We start from the raw sequence: 15,611 nt of genomic DNA on the forward strand, positions 1-15,611 counted from the left end.
GTCATGATCCCAGAGTCCTGGGATCGAGTCCCGCGTCGGGCTCCCTGCTCCTTGGGAGCCTGTTTCTCCCTCTGCCTCTCTCTCTCTCTCTCTCTCTCTGTCTTTCATGAAAAAACAAACAAAATCTTTAAAAAAAATAAAATAAAAATTGAAAACAAGAGTTTGGTCACGCTGCATTAAGATTCCTTAATCTAAAGATACAAAAGAAAGGGGTTTATGGATAAAAAGATATATTATCATATCTTTGGCTTCAAATAATTCAGACAGAGGCAGAGTAGGCAGAATCAGATCAAATACGATTGGCAATGAGCTAATAATCACTGTTGAAGCTGGGTGACAGGTTTCTTTATACTCTACTCGCTCCACTTTTCTATATATTGGAAATTTTCTAGAAATAAACTAAAAAAAAAACCCCCAATAAATGCATACTGAGAATAAATCTGAAAATACAGAAAAGCAAAAGAGAAAATCATTAAACAATATTCTGAAGAAATAAATATCGTTGAAGAAAATGGGAAGGGAGGGCGCCTGGGTGGCTCAGTTGGTTGAGCGACTGCCTTCGGCTCGGGTCACGATCCCAGGGTCCTGGGACTGAGCCTCGCAACGGGCTCCCTGCTCAGTGGGGAGCCTGCTTCTCCCTCACCCTCTCCCTCTGCCTGCCACTGCCCCTGCTTGTGCTCTCTCTCACTGCCAAATAAATAAAAAATCTCTTAAAAAAAAAAAAAAAAAAAAAGAAGAAGTGCCTGTTTGTAAAGGTTTCTAATATATTCTTTTTGACTTAATGGGTCTAATCTGTACGACAAACATTTAACTCTCATCAAATCTGACAATGTTTAGTAGCCGTATTTGTAGAAAGGCTCAAGTAGGTTTCATTATACTCAAAGGAGAAGCAGATGTTACTGACCTTTATTGTCTGCTGCTATAAATCCCAAGATGTTTTCATGACGTAGCATTACGGTCTGATAAATCTCTGCCTCACGGAACCATGAGCGCTCTTCTCTAGAGGAGAATATTTTAACAGCAACTTCTTCTCCTCTCCACTTTCCTCGCCAAACTTCTCCAAATCGACCTTTGCCAATACTTTCTTGTAACACAATAGTTCTTGCAATTGTTCTCTGAACGAGCAGTGGTAAACCTAAAGATAAAAATAAGCATTAAAGAGTGACAGAAGAACTCCAAAAGCTCTGTCTTTAAGGAACTTAACAATCTCACTAAGGAGCAGCAGACTACATTTGCAAAAATAGTAATTCATAATAAAATGAAAATAGGATAAAAAATATAATAAAAGAATCTAGAAACTCCTGCCTAGAGAGTCCAGGTAGGCTTTATAAAGTAAATTGAATCTGACTGTCCTTTACAGAAGGGATAGCACCACAGGAGAAGAGGAAATAAGATTTTCAGGCAGGAGGAATATTAAAGCAAAGGTAGAAGAGGGAAATGAATGATTGTTTACGGAACCAGCTCAGTTAAACAGAAGGCAATGTGTGTGGTAAAGCAGTGGAAGAGAAGGGAAGCTGTCATCAGAGTATGAAGAGTACTGAATGCTGAGCTCAAGATGACCAATGAGAGGGGCGCCTGGGTGGCTCAGTTGGTTAAGTGTCTGCCTTCAGCTCAGGTCATGATCCCAGGGTCCTGGGATCTAGTCCTGCATCGGGCTCCTTGCTCAGTGGGAAGCCTGCTTCTCCCTCTCCCTCTGCCTGCCACTCCCCCAGCTTGTGCTCTCTCACTCTGTCAAATAAATAAAATCCTTAAAAAAAAAAAAAATGACCAATGAGAGCTGTGGATGAAACAGGAACTATTAAAAATTTCTGAAAAGGTTCATGAATGAGGAGAAAACTGTGAACACAAGAAACATAAAATCAGTGTGTACAATCCATACTGATTTTAATAAATCAGTAAAAATTATCACAGAAACCATTTCAAGACAAGCAATTTATGCACTAGGAACCTTAATTGTGTTGTTTAGTATGGATACTAATTTATAAAATTTTCTTTCAGCCTTTGAATGGGGTCATATGATATACTTCAAGATTTAAAGTACACTTAAGAGTTAACTTCAGGAGGCTACTCTGGAAGTTAGAAAGGCAAGGAGTACAGAAGAAAGGGGAATTACAAATGGGAAGTCTGAAAATGTCTAACACATTCAGGTCCCATGTAAATGATATCGTCAAGAAAGGCTACCAGGACAAAGAAAATTTTTGTCTCCCCATTATCACTGGATTCTAGATCCCAAACTAAAATTCAAAGCCAAATCTAGATTCATCATATTATCTATATTTAGTTACCATACACATGAATACATGAGCATTTTTAAAAAGTAGTAATTTTCTTCTAAAGAGAAAAATAAATAGGGCTAATTCAAATCTCTATGTTCTCTGCTTTCCTCTTCTGTATCCTTAGAACTGCTTGAGAGAAAAACTTCAATAGGGAAACAGGGTCTGAGCAGTTTCGCATGCAGTGAACAATAGAAATAAGACCTGAACAACCTGCGTACATTGTAAGAGATTATAAGCATGAACAAGACATAATGGACAGTGGCCTAAGAGATTCACACTCTTTCAAAAACTGGCACATGTGCACATGTACACACACACTTTACAATCTAATGACAGCTTAAATAAGGGCACACTCACAACCTGTGATTCAAATTAATGCAACAGGGATTAGGTTAGCTTCAGGCATAGAGCTGCCCACAGTGTCCAAGTTAAAGATACAGTCTTTCAGAAATAGAGACCAGGCCTTTCCTCCACTATGGTCATGATACTAAATAATAAATATATGAGTTCATAACATGAAATGTTTAGTTTTACCTTTTCTCAATAAGCGAAAGAACAAAAGGGTATTACATAAAGACATTTTACTTACAGTCATGAGTCCCATGCATGAGACAGCATTAAGGCTTTATAATGACTAGAAGGGAAACAGGTGGCATTTTCTATCATTCAACATAAGATAGCTTCTGTCTCAATCAATTTGGAGGCCATTCAGCACATAATGAACTATGACAGGAAGATCGCGATCTTCAACGAAGTTTTTTTGGTACAATGCAGCAAATTGATACCATATGTCAGATTTTTCTTCCAAATATCTTTCCAATAAGAGTAACACCTGTCATTTGGACAGAACTACAATTTATCAAAACATCTTGTCTCATTTGAACCTCACAACAATCCAATGACGTGCACAGGGCAGGGTTCTTTACTTTCGTTTTAAAGATAAAATAACTTGGGCATGAGACATCAGCTAACTGCCCGAAGCCACAGAGCTAGCAAACAACGTAGACAAGTTTTTGCAGGGTAAGGCATAAAAAGAGAGAGAGAAGCTTTCAGACAACAGAGCTGTGGTTCCTGATGTATCTAAAAATACAGATAAAATGGAAAAAGAGTGATTTCATTCTGGACTTCATGTCTGTATCTTAAAAAGTAAATAAATGTATTCTTATTCAGAACTCTGCCGCCTTCCAGACAGCAATTTCTTCTAATCCTTTAGGTAGGTTTATTCCCCTGGAGGCATGATAGAGTGCTACTGTGCCAAGTGGCATGAGCAGCTGTGATTTCCCTGGGTGTAAAGTTTGGCAACAAGGGTTTAATTCCAAATGATCTGTAGCCACCCTGATTTTCTGTGACTTTGGTCTTTGCTTATCACAGTTTTTTTGATCTAGGATGACTTCTAGAATGAGCCCGATCTCCTTTGGGAACCCTTTGGACTAACTCAGAATCAACTGGAAACCCTGGGGAAGCCCTAAAATAAGCTCTCTCCACTCCTCTACCACTCCAGCCCAAAGACCGTCACAACTTCAGTGCCAAGGCTGTTCCATCTCAATCCAACCTCTAGCTGCCTCCCTGCTCACAATGGTCTCAGGGATCCTTAAAGGCTGCCTTGAAAGACCTGGGTTCCAGTGCAAGCCTATATGTGTCCTAGTGTCATGGATCGAAGTCACTTACTGAATATACATGGCCAAAGTCAACAGACGACTTCAGGCCAAGAAGTCAGTTTCTTCATACTTATATGACTCAACAGATATGCATATAAATCAATATATATTCATTTCCTTAAAATAAACAGACATTTGTCATTGTGTGAACTTTCTGTAGTATCAGATGTGATTTCATGCTTCAGTCATATTCTTCCTCCGGTCACAACTTCTGCTTTAATGTTCATTTAGTAACTTGATTATAAAATTAGTGAAATTTTCATTGGGTATATTTTTTCTTTTTTTTTAAGATTTTATTTATTTGACAGAGACACAGCAAGAGAGGGAACACAAGCAGGGGGAGTGGGAGAGGGAGAAGCAGGCTTCCCGAGGAGCAGGGTGCCCGATGCGGGGCTTGATCCCAGGACCCCGGGATCATGACCTGAGCCGAAGGCAGACGCTTAACAACGAAGCCACCCAGGCGCCACCATTATGTATATTTTCAAATCTTCATTTTATCCATAAACCTAGGCTTTCTTTGAAGTTGATTTATATTTTCCAAAAGACAGTATATCTCAGGATCTGTTCCATATTTGTGATGAGGAAACAGAAGCCCAAAAGAAGAAAAACAGTTTAACCAAGGTCAGAGCCAACCAATCACAAAATTTGCACTGGAATCTAGATCTCTTGATTCCTGGCCCAGTGTCAAATTACAATATTGTAGAGGACAGGGGTCTTTCTTTCTTAGTGTCCTTTCAAAGCACATGAAAGTGAAAAAATAAATCCCTTTCAGTTTAAACATGAAGCACTGCTATACCAAAATCCACTTCAAGGTATGATTCTGGCAATTAACCAGTCTATTTCTGAAACCACAAGAATCAGCAAATGGAACTGAGAAAAGCAAACATCACAGAGGCCATGAATCCATAAAGCTAGATTAAATAATAAGGTGGTTAGACATTTTTCTAAAGTGAGAAAATCATCATTAGTTTAATAAAAAACTAGGTCTGAACTAAAGACAGCAATTTCGTATGTTAAAAAAGCAAATAACCTTCACAATTCCAAACACATTTTCTGTCATGCTTGCTTTCAAATATAAAACTAAAGCTGCTAAACAGTCCTGAATAGAATGGGTAGCCGCAGATCATTTGAGTGTCCATGAACTTCAGCCTCACCCATAAGAAAATAATTATCCTTATTCTCTCTATCTCATGGAGTCGTAAGAAGGTGAGAAAGCTTTGAAATTTATACAAACATGAAGCTGACTTACTTATTTCAACAGTAAAATACATTCTAATTTGTCTATGCTAAACTAGTCACAGTCAGATCTTTATTGGGCTTAAAGTTGGAATCTGTACTCACACTACCCCAAGTTTTAAAACACACTAAGCCAAACTGGCTTAGCCAACTAATAAAATAAATAATCCAGTTAACTTTTAAAAGATTTCTTAGGAAAAAGGAAAAATAATTCCATTACCTGATCCAGAACCTGATGTCGTCATATCATAAATTAAATCTTTTAATGTAGTGCCCTCTGAAATAAAAGGGCGATCTAAGGAAGGATCCTCTTCATTTGGCACGCGATGGTGAATGACAGTACGGTTATGGCAGATATAAACCATCAACATGAGTGAGATGCAGACAAAGCAGACTGGTCCAGCAATGACAGCTGCCAGTTCGACGGGACCAAGGCCAGATGATGGCTTTCCTGAAAAAGGGCCTCAAATGAAATAAACATCAACAATAGCAAATACACTGAAGGTGGCAACCATAATTTCCTAATCCTCCACATTTCCTATACTTGGCCACTACTCCCATTAGTCAGAGAACCTCATTCCAGAAGCTCATAAAGGCTCAAATCCAGAACAAGTGAATCATCCAGTCTTCGCCCACTGGCCCCCCTTTCATGATCACCAGCTCAGTCAACATCCACTTACTCTTCCTCTGCTCTTCAGCCTTCATCTAAGGAAGTAACTTTCCCATTCTTGAGATCTTTATTTGGATTTCTTATGATAGAATCCTAATTCTAGTAATTTCTTTTAAGAAGAGTACATGGGTCCTTATACACTGAATATGTAAATTATCTAAAGATGGCTAATGCTTTTATATATGGAAAATCTTGGCTGATCTAAAGAATTTGGGGTAACAATTAATATGCGATGTTCCACAGCCTTTTGGTATTTAAAAAAAGAAGAAAATCTGAACTTTTTCTCTTTTAGAGGTAAGCAGTGTTACCTTGGGCTGAATGCATAAACAATTTTTTTCTTTATTCTTGAAACTGACACTTTTTTATTATATGTATTTGGTTAAGTATTTTTTCATTAATTTCATTAATTTTGGTAGCACATTCTTTTCTGTCTGCTTGTATGTCATTTTCTGGAATTTCTGTAGTAAGCATACTGGATCACCTAGATTTATCCTCTACATCTCTTAATTTGCTCACTGTCTTTTTCTCCCTGAATTGTAACACAATTTCTCAAGCTTGTCTTGCCTTAAGCTTGTCTCACACTAGGCTCTAAAATATTAGTCTCCAGTCTACTACTCACTTTCAATATTACATTTTTAAAAATAATTCATCAATTGAGCTTTTCTTTTTTTTTTTTTAAGATTTTATTTACTAATTTTGACAGAGAGAGAGAGCGCGCGCGAGAGCAGAAACACAAGCAGGGGGAGTGGGAGAGGGAGAAGCAGGCTTCCCGCTGAGCAGGGAGCCTGATCTGGGACTCGATCCCAGGACCCTGGGATCATGACCTGAGCCGAAGGCAGATGCTCAACGACTGAGCCACCCAGGCGCCCAACTGAGCTTTTCATCTAAAAGTGATCTTTAACTGAAAATGGACTTTGGACTGTCTGAAAGTTCTTCCTTATCATGAGGTTAAGTCTTTTTCATAGGATGACACCTACTCTGATTTACCCAGTTCAGTTCACTTCTTTTGAACGACTGAATCTTTTCATTTGGTAATTTTTTGGCTGTTTGCTTAACAGAGACCTGGGAATGAGGGATTTATGTATGTTTAGCATTAGAAATGAAGTAAGTGCTTCACAAGGCTTTATAAGCCTTCATTTAGATATTTCAAGCCCAAACAATGGAAATGGGGAATTCCGGAATTATAATTTTCCTTGTCATATTAGAATTGCAGATACCCTAAATAGAAGTCAGAAAAATTAGTCATTTGAAACTTGCCATGGGGAAGCTTCCCTATAATGCTGAAGATCTGGTTTTACTTTGCTGTTATCACTTGAATGAAGAGGAGGACTGCCTCCCTCTGTAGCCTGCAGGACTGGCCCTTTTCTGCTCAACCACGGCAGTGCTTCCTACTTCAGTTAGCATGATGCCTGGATGAACTGTGAGTGGGGAGTGAGCACTCTGGTCTGCCTCCCTGAGCAATGAAACCAGGTGCTTCTTCCTAAAGGAGAATGAGCGTTTGTTCCTGTAACCTTCTCACCCCAAATCCCTCAGGTTAAGGTTTGGTAGGATTTTGTAAGAGGTCCTTTCACTTACTTCTTTTCATATGGGTAGTCAAACTTCCCTAGTCTGAAGTTATCTGCACTACAAATTACAGAAGTTTCTCACAAGCGCAGGCATGAGGTTGGTGTTCTTCCATCAATTTGGCTGGCATGAATACAGATTTCCCACATTTTTATATTCCTTTGATTATGACAGCAGAAATTTGGGATTTGAGGAAGGTGATGGAGGAGTTAAATACATGTGCTCAGACTAACATCTTAAACCAGAACCTGAAAATTAAACTAATCCTAAGAGTGTATAAAGCCTTCAAATTCCTGGCTCTGCCAGGACATTGTAAAATGTAAACTATGGCGACGGACCAAAACCTAGAAATCACATATAATGATTTATACATAAAGATCATAAAGCAAGGTTACATTACAAAATGAAGGCATCTGGACTGTTTAGTGCTGCTCTCAATTCCTGCCCATTATCAATTGCTTTAAAAGGCTGGAGCATTATATAAGGAAAAGAAATCCACTCGGAGGACAAAGTAGGGACCCCCTGAGGACATACTGTTATGGCAGCTTTGTCAGAATTCCCCTTTAAAGAGGCTAGACTTTAGGCCTAGCAGACCTCAGAGAAAGTCTATTATTGGAACCACGTTGTCAAACAACACATACCCAGAAGTCAGGATCTTGGCTACTCCTGTAACTCTACAACTATGGACAGGTTCCTTCTTGCCTGGGAACTGAATGAGCTAGGGTAGACGAAGTTCTAAGATCCCTTCCCGTTCTAAAACCATATTCAGAATCAGCTTTTCCTGTAGTATTAAAAAACAAAATCTTATACAATAACTTACCAACAGTTGGGAGTTCTATTTTATTGCAGTGGTCCTGGTTGCAGCAATAGGTTGTAGTAACAGACCCAGTTTTTGAAGACGGTGCACATACAAATGGTCTGTCTCGAGGAATTAGGTCAATTTCAGCTATACACATGCTATTGTGTATAACTTTGTCTGTGGTCTCTGTGACAGAGACAAAGCAGAGCCCATCTGTCACACAAGTAAAATTGTCTTTTGTACAAAGGTGGCAGAAACACTGTAATGCTGGAAAAAGAGAACAAGATTCTATTAGAAAAATTCTCCAGGTTAACAATTTGAAATTATCCCATATTCACTAAAATAATACATTCCTGATCCTATTATAATCATACAATTTCTTCACACTGTTCAAAAAACAAAACTCTAACTACTCTCAGAAGTTCCAAAATCTGTTGAGAACCACACATACGTAGGAGCCAAATATGATAAAATCTGGACCCACGTTTTTTTCGAAAACTTTTTTGCTTCCAAGTATAGACAAATTCTTACAAGTAATTTCATTAAGTTAAGGCAAGCATTTGCCCTCCCATTTGAAACACAGTAGATTTAAATTTTTAATTGTTATTCTTAACAGCTCAAAGCTATATATTCACATAGTCCCCCATTGGGAAGCAATGTGTGAAAATACTTCTACCTACTCATGGTAGATTGGAAATGTCATTTGGGTGGATTTATGGCAATGGAATAAAATGGAAATAGATTTGTATTAAGCCAGACACTCTTTCCTCTTATGCAAACCCTAAGAAAGACATATATCTTCTAGCTAGGATTAGTGTACTTGCTCAGTAAGCCAAGGAGACTGCACCAGTAATACATAAATGCTCCAATCACACACCCAACCATAGACTGGAGAAACACTAGCTCCATGCCCACTTCTATCTTTTGGTCTTTCTGGCTCAACTCGAGAGGTGACTCCTTTAGGGAAGTCTTCCCCTAATTACCAATACCTTCCCATATACACAGACACACACACCCTCTACCATGCTCTCCAATGAGGTTAAATGCTGCCCAAAGCACACACTGCTTACCAGATTGCTAATTTTTCCTCTTCCCTACGAAACTATAAGCTCATTGAGGGCAGAGATCCATAGTAATCATTTCTTAAATCCATATTTAACACTAGGCCTAGTACAATACCAGCATTCAAAAATGATTTTTGTTAAGTGAATGACAGAATGGATAGTTATATTTCACTACAAACTCATGAAACTGCAAAACACAGATATGTCCTTAAGTCCAAAAAACTTGCCAATTACTTGTTGGAGAGGAAAAAGTTACAGTCCAGGTATGCAGTATGTAGAATGGCTACTTATGATAAGGCCAAGGAGGTCCACAGAAACTGTATATCTAGAAAAAGAATAGCTAGGCAGGCAGGCCAGAAGAAAGCTAACTCTGCACAGCTAACTTGCTGGCCAACTTGAGTTGCTCAAACCCTGCACATTCCCAAGAAAGGCCTGTCTTCAGGCCTGGCCCCTGGCCAATCCCTAGGAAATGAGCTCTGAGCCCTTAAAATATTCTCCCTGATAAGAATGCTACAAGCCTGTGTGACTGAGCCCCAGTAAAAACCCCGGACACCAAGGCTCTGCTGAACTTCCTAGGCTGGCAACACTGTGCACGTGCTGTCATACCATTGCTGAGCTATATGGCATGCACCTGTACTACTGCACTAGCCAAGGACACCTGGAAGCTGGCATCTGGTTTCTCCTGGGATTTGTCCCATGTGCCTTTTCCTTTTGATGATTTAATACGTATCTTTCCCACTGCAGTAAGCAATAACCATGAGTACAACAGCTTTTCTGAGTCCTATGAGTCCTTCTAGCAAATCACTCACAGCCCGAGGATGGTCTTGGGGCGTCGACTCACTTGCTAAACCCAAACCTGGAATGTCAGGATCCCCTCAAGCAAGTGCTTTTTGGTTGCTGGCTTAATTAATATACTTGTTTATTACCTTTACAGACCAGCAAAGTTTTACCTTAATCATTATAAAAATTCTTTCTTCTGAGATGGTTCAACTATTTGAATTAACTCCTCCCAAACATAAGAACTCAAAGAGTATTTAAAGAGACACAATCATAGTCTAACATTTAAAAATTATTTTTTTATTTTTAAAAATTTGTTATTTAAATTCAATTTAGTTAACATATAGTGTATTAGTTTCAGAGGTACAATTTAGTGATTCATCAGTTGCAATAACACCCAGTGCTCATTATATCAAGTGTCCTCCTTAATGCCCATCACTCAATTACCCAGTCCCCCCCTACCCACCTTCCCTCTAGCAACCCTCAGCTTTTTTTTCAGAGTTAAGAGTCTCTTGTGGTTTGCCTCCCTGTTTTCATCTTATTTTATTTTTCCTTCCCTTCCCCTATGTTCATCTGTTTTGTTTGTTAAATTCCACATGAGTGAAATCATATTAACATTTAAAGATTAATAAAAGAGATGGTGGTTATTCATGGTGAGGTATGGGGGTGATTATAGGTTCAATTTCCTAAGGAGGAATTCTGAATAAGAAACCCATGGACTGGTTTCAGGGATACATGAATGCCATGAAACTGTCAAATGTTGTATGTATTTCCATTTTGGAGGTTCATAGCTTTCAAGAGAATCACAAAGGGGTCTACCACCCACAAATTAAAACCACCACCATAGGAGATTATCATCATTCTCTCCTGAATCCCCTTTACTCATGGTCAGTCACTCAACCAATATTTTCTAACCATTAGCTTTATCAGTTACTGTACCAAAAGCTTAGTGTACAAAGATTGATAATTCATGGTCACAGCCCTGAAGAGCTCCAAGGCCTACAGAAAGAGAACACCATAATCCAATGTGGTAATTGCTATATTTAAAAAAATACTGCCACGAATACTCTCTCAGTTCTAAGATCTTCATCTTCTCCCTGAACATATATGGAATGAGACCTATATATGAAATGAGACCTAAACACTTGGTCTAACAAGACTTTTACGTTTGGGGTTCAACTTACCACTCACATTACAAATTCAATCTAGGGCCCACATGCTCCTCACCATTATAACAATCATGTCTTTCATGACCACGGTCTTTACACATATTCTCTCTGCCTAGTTTAAACCACCTCTCATCCTTTAAGACCCTATTCAAACAAGATCTTTTCCATGATAGGCTCTAAACTCTCCCCTACTCTTAAGATAAGTTGGCATGTCCTTATAATATGTTCCCATAGTCCTCTCTGTATACCTTTAAGATAGAACAAATCTATATATAGTTTGCTGTTAAAATGTCTCTCATTACACTAAGAAGGGGCAAGTTTTTTTAAAATTTATTTTCCCACCATTGAATCCTGGACTCTTAGTGATCATAAAAATATATGCTAAAACAGTGTTTCCCAAACAGGAGGTTAGAAGTATGTTTGGAGAAGAGGAATCTAAGAATTGTGTACAAAATTTTGTTAATGTTTTCATTTAAAAGATAATCTAAAATTAATGATAAAAATGCTCAACCATAAGTACCCACAATCTAAACAAGTACTGTCAGAAGGCTTTCACTGATGCTTCTTCAGTTGTGTTAAAATCTCCTTCAGGCCAAATGTCCTGAGGGCACACTGTACAAGCAAAGCTCTCACAGTAACTGTAACCAACAGTGAAAAATACAGGAAACTAGAATCATCAGAGCATATGACAAGACAGGCATGGTATATCCAAAGCCAATAGTCTAACAGTTAATACCATATAAATGATACAAGTATTACATGGATCCTGTCTTTGTAGTACAATTGCAAAAGTTCATTAGAAGTAAATGTGGTTGGAAGTATCCAAAGACATTTTTCCATTCTCACTTCCAGCATGAGGTAGCGTAGAGAACCATTTAATAAAGACTTCAGTAATGACAGAACGTTAACCTCATCTTCAAATGAACACCACAGCTGACATCTCATTAAAATCGGTATTTGAGGGGGGCGCCTGGGTGGCTCAGTCGTTAGGCATCTGCCTTCGGAAATTGGTATCTGAGGAATGCTTGCTGGCAAGTGTTTTGGTTAGATACGAGGTCTGACTATCCCGAACATGCAAACAAAGCTTGAAGTCATTAATAGCACCTTGTACAACATTACTTATGGAGATGGGTACTTAGAGCTTTTAGTATCACTGAAGTTAAAATACAGAAACAGATATAAAATGGAATGAGACGTAAGGCTATTTTTTTCCTACTGTGAAACCTAAACATCATCCGTCCCACTGAATAACTGTATTAATTTGAAATTTGTTAGTTTTGTAGTTGTCTTTGTATTTAATTTGCAGGCTTGGTTTATAGTTGTAAATGAGCCAAAAACAAAAATTGTATATCTAGTTTCATAACTACACAATTTAAGTAACATGAAAAATACATTCCCTATGTTTCCTTTCAAAGGAGTCATTGCTTAAGGCAAGTTTGAGAAAGTCAGGGCTAAAGGGCTTCTCTTAACAAGAGTCTTTCAGTAAGAACAGGTCACTGGACAAATATAAACATTACTTAACATAAAGCTTAACCAGGTAAGGGTTTATTTCTTGAGGGAATTTTAAAATTCTGTTTTACCACTTTAAATCAGAGTTGAAACTGAATACAAGATTGCTGTTAAATGTATGAGATGCAGTAATATAGTTTAGGGAAAAAATAAGACAATTTAAAAATTCCCATGCATTCATGAACTTTAATTCCCATTTTTTTAAATTCAAATTTATTTTATTAATAGATAGATCTGACCCCTAGTTATCTCCCTTTCTTAATTAGGTTGTTGTTTCTGTTGATTTTTAAATGCATGTACAGGGCAAAATTTCTCCCTAACCAAGGTATACAATGATGTCTTCTTCCCACCCCACAGCCCAAGTTTCACACCCCACCCTACAGCATCCTTTAACATCAGCCTCGTCAACTTGACTCTTTCATTTAATTATGCCATTTTTCATTAAGCACACCCATATGCAGATGCTGCACAGGCTGTGGCGTGGAGGGATGAGTAAGACAAGCTGGACTGAAGGAGTTGACCAGGGTGGAAGAATAAGGCATTAAACAGATCATTAAAACCCAGAGTCTGGAAGAGAATGATCAAAGTGCCTCAACTCTGCCAAGGTAGAAGGGAAGGCAAGAAAAGCTTCACAGGACATCCAAGTCAGAACTTGGAGAATATGTAAATCTGATCAATAGTTGAAGGTGAGAAAGTTGTCCTGACAGGGTTTTCTTTTCTCAGTGGCAGGATTTCATCTTTGGTGGCTATTATCCCAAGTGTTAATGAAACCATCAAATTTAAGTAACTATTCAAGATACTAATCATAATGGTTTCATTTTATCAACAAAATGAACATAATACCTTCCGGACCTATTTCTTCATCTCAATGAGATTGTCAAATGAGATACTGTACATTAGCACATTTTGAAACTACTAATATAAATCACATGTGACAATACAGAATTATCAAATATAATCAATGGCATTGTTCCAAACACAGATATTATTTGTAGGCCACTAGAGGAACACATCTTCCCAAAAGCAATGTGTAAAATTCCACTCCACAATCCTAGACAGACAGGGCCACAGGAAACCTCAAAGATTATCTCATTTTAATTCAGTTCTATCATTTTATTAATGAAAAAAACCTATCATTTTATTAATAAAAAACAAAACTTAAGAGTATCAAAATAATTTATAAACAATATTCTACCCATATTACAGGTCAATGTGAATTCCCACTACATTATCATCACAAACATGATGGTTTTGGCATCTGTATGTTTCTGTGGTGGTATCCATATGTGAAGTAACTCAAACCTTTCAAGACTCCCCAGTGGTTCAATAGTACGGCTTCCTGTTTGGACCTCTTTTGAGTTTGACTCTCCTGCCCGACAGTAAAGATAAGAATCAAACTCCCTGTTCAGGACCTTTCTTCTACCTTGGCCACCTTTTGCTTCCGTGCCCTAATATCTACCAGCAGCCACAGCTTCTTCCATTCTAAAATGCACATTTTCCCACACTTTATAACTTCTGAAATCTGCATCTGCATTACAATCAAGGTAAAAAGAAAACTGTTTTGGGACAGAAAGTTAAGACATGATACAGTTGTTGCAACCTCTGCATGTGCAAACTTGGGCATGTAAGGAAGGGATTATTCATTTAATCACCACTTTACTCATCTGCATTGGTAGCTCTCCTGAAACTAAAATTTAACTTAACCTTAATCCCTATTAAAGTCTTCATGAAGATTTCACCATGGCTCAGCACTACAATGAAAAGCGGCTGTATTCACAGAAAACTGTCAATCCTGTGCCAGGAAATATAATTACTAGCAACAGAAATTTCCAAAGATTGCAGAATAAATCAGAATTTTCAAAAATTTGAAGATGTTGGTGTGATGTGAAAGACTGTCAGAAACCAAACATCTAGCTGTGATCAAAGAAAGTGACAACACTAACTGAGAGACAGCAGGATCCCTGAGGTTATCATCTTCAGTGATGGTGATATATCCCAAGTTGAGATTCTGGCTCTTCTTCCCAACTATAAAGGAAATTTCCATCATTGCCTCATTTCAGTGTGTCTGGAGGTCACACATCAAAACCCTATTCTACTTAATGCTAGGCCACCAAGGGTTGATTCACAAGCCTATATATCTGGCTACACAAATGGAAAAGTAGACAGCCTGTGAAGAGTATACAGAAAAGACATCTATAACTTCCGTTGATTAAATAAAAACTAGTACCAGAAACCTTGTTTTGCCTGGCCAAGAGTGATAGTGTCTATAAAACTTATCCCCCTTCTTATGTATATACTTCAATACTCTTTTTCAATGCTTCTTATTTGGTGTCTCGATCCTTCTTCCCCTCTATCAAGAACTTGACTGAAACATCTGATAAAATTCACTAGTGAATTCACAATGTTCTTTTCTAAAATTCTTTAGGATATGAGACACACTGACACATCTTTCTTTATTAGTTTACATGACATCACACTTCCCTAACTTACGTCCACAGTCAGCCCTTTGCCACATCTCAGATCCACATCTCTGCACTTCTTGACTTTACACTTGTGCTCCAGACTCATATTTTAACTGCCTTCCAAGAAATGCTCTGCTTGGCTTTTAGTGAAAAGTCAACACGTTTAAAACCAAATACAACATTATTCCTCTAATAGTGGTATATGTGATTAAAAGGCCCCTGCAAGAACTCCTAGGTTCTTTCTTGCTGAGACAGCTCAGCAGTTAAAAAGGAACAGAGGGATGAAGATTTCTCTCACCAGAGACTGAATTCCAATCTTTTCACTACTCTGACTTCGCTGGTCATGACCCTTCTTTTCCTTCCCCTTCTCATTAGAGCACAATTACACTTTACTACATAGTGAGAGTATTTCCAAATATTATAAACAT

At 38.1% G+C, this 15,611-nt stretch overlaps 1 protein-coding gene across 2 annotated transcripts in view; it reads right to left on the reverse strand.

Annotated features, from left to right (window-relative positions):
- TGFBR1 (transforming growth factor beta receptor 1) overlaps positions 1-15,611 on the reverse strand; it is a 55,145-nt gene that overhangs the window by 18,429 nt on the left and 21,105 nt on the right. Inside the window, exons 2-4 of one of the 2 annotated variants that reach the window (XM_025888215.2) lie at positions 8,224-8,469; positions 5,391-5,621; positions 905-1,135 (exon numbers count right to left, since the gene is read on the reverse strand). In XM_025888215.2, the coding sequence (XP_025744000.1) occupies positions 905-1,135; positions 5,391-5,621; positions 8,224-8,469 (708 nt within the window). Of the gene's footprint in view, positions 1-904; positions 1,136-5,390; positions 5,634-8,223; positions 8,470-15,611 lie in introns of both variants that reach the window. The other variant, XM_025888214.2, reaches the window with a different exon arrangement.

The sequence above is a fragment of the Callorhinus ursinus genome, unplaced genomic scaffold (assembly GCF_003265705.2).
Source record: "Callorhinus ursinus isolate GAN/ISIS: 27379988/994484 unplaced genomic scaffold, GSC_fseal_2.0 scaffold24, whole genome shotgun sequence".
In the NCBI taxonomy this organism is placed as follows: domain Eukaryota; kingdom Metazoa; phylum Chordata; class Mammalia; order Carnivora; family Otariidae; genus Callorhinus; species Callorhinus ursinus.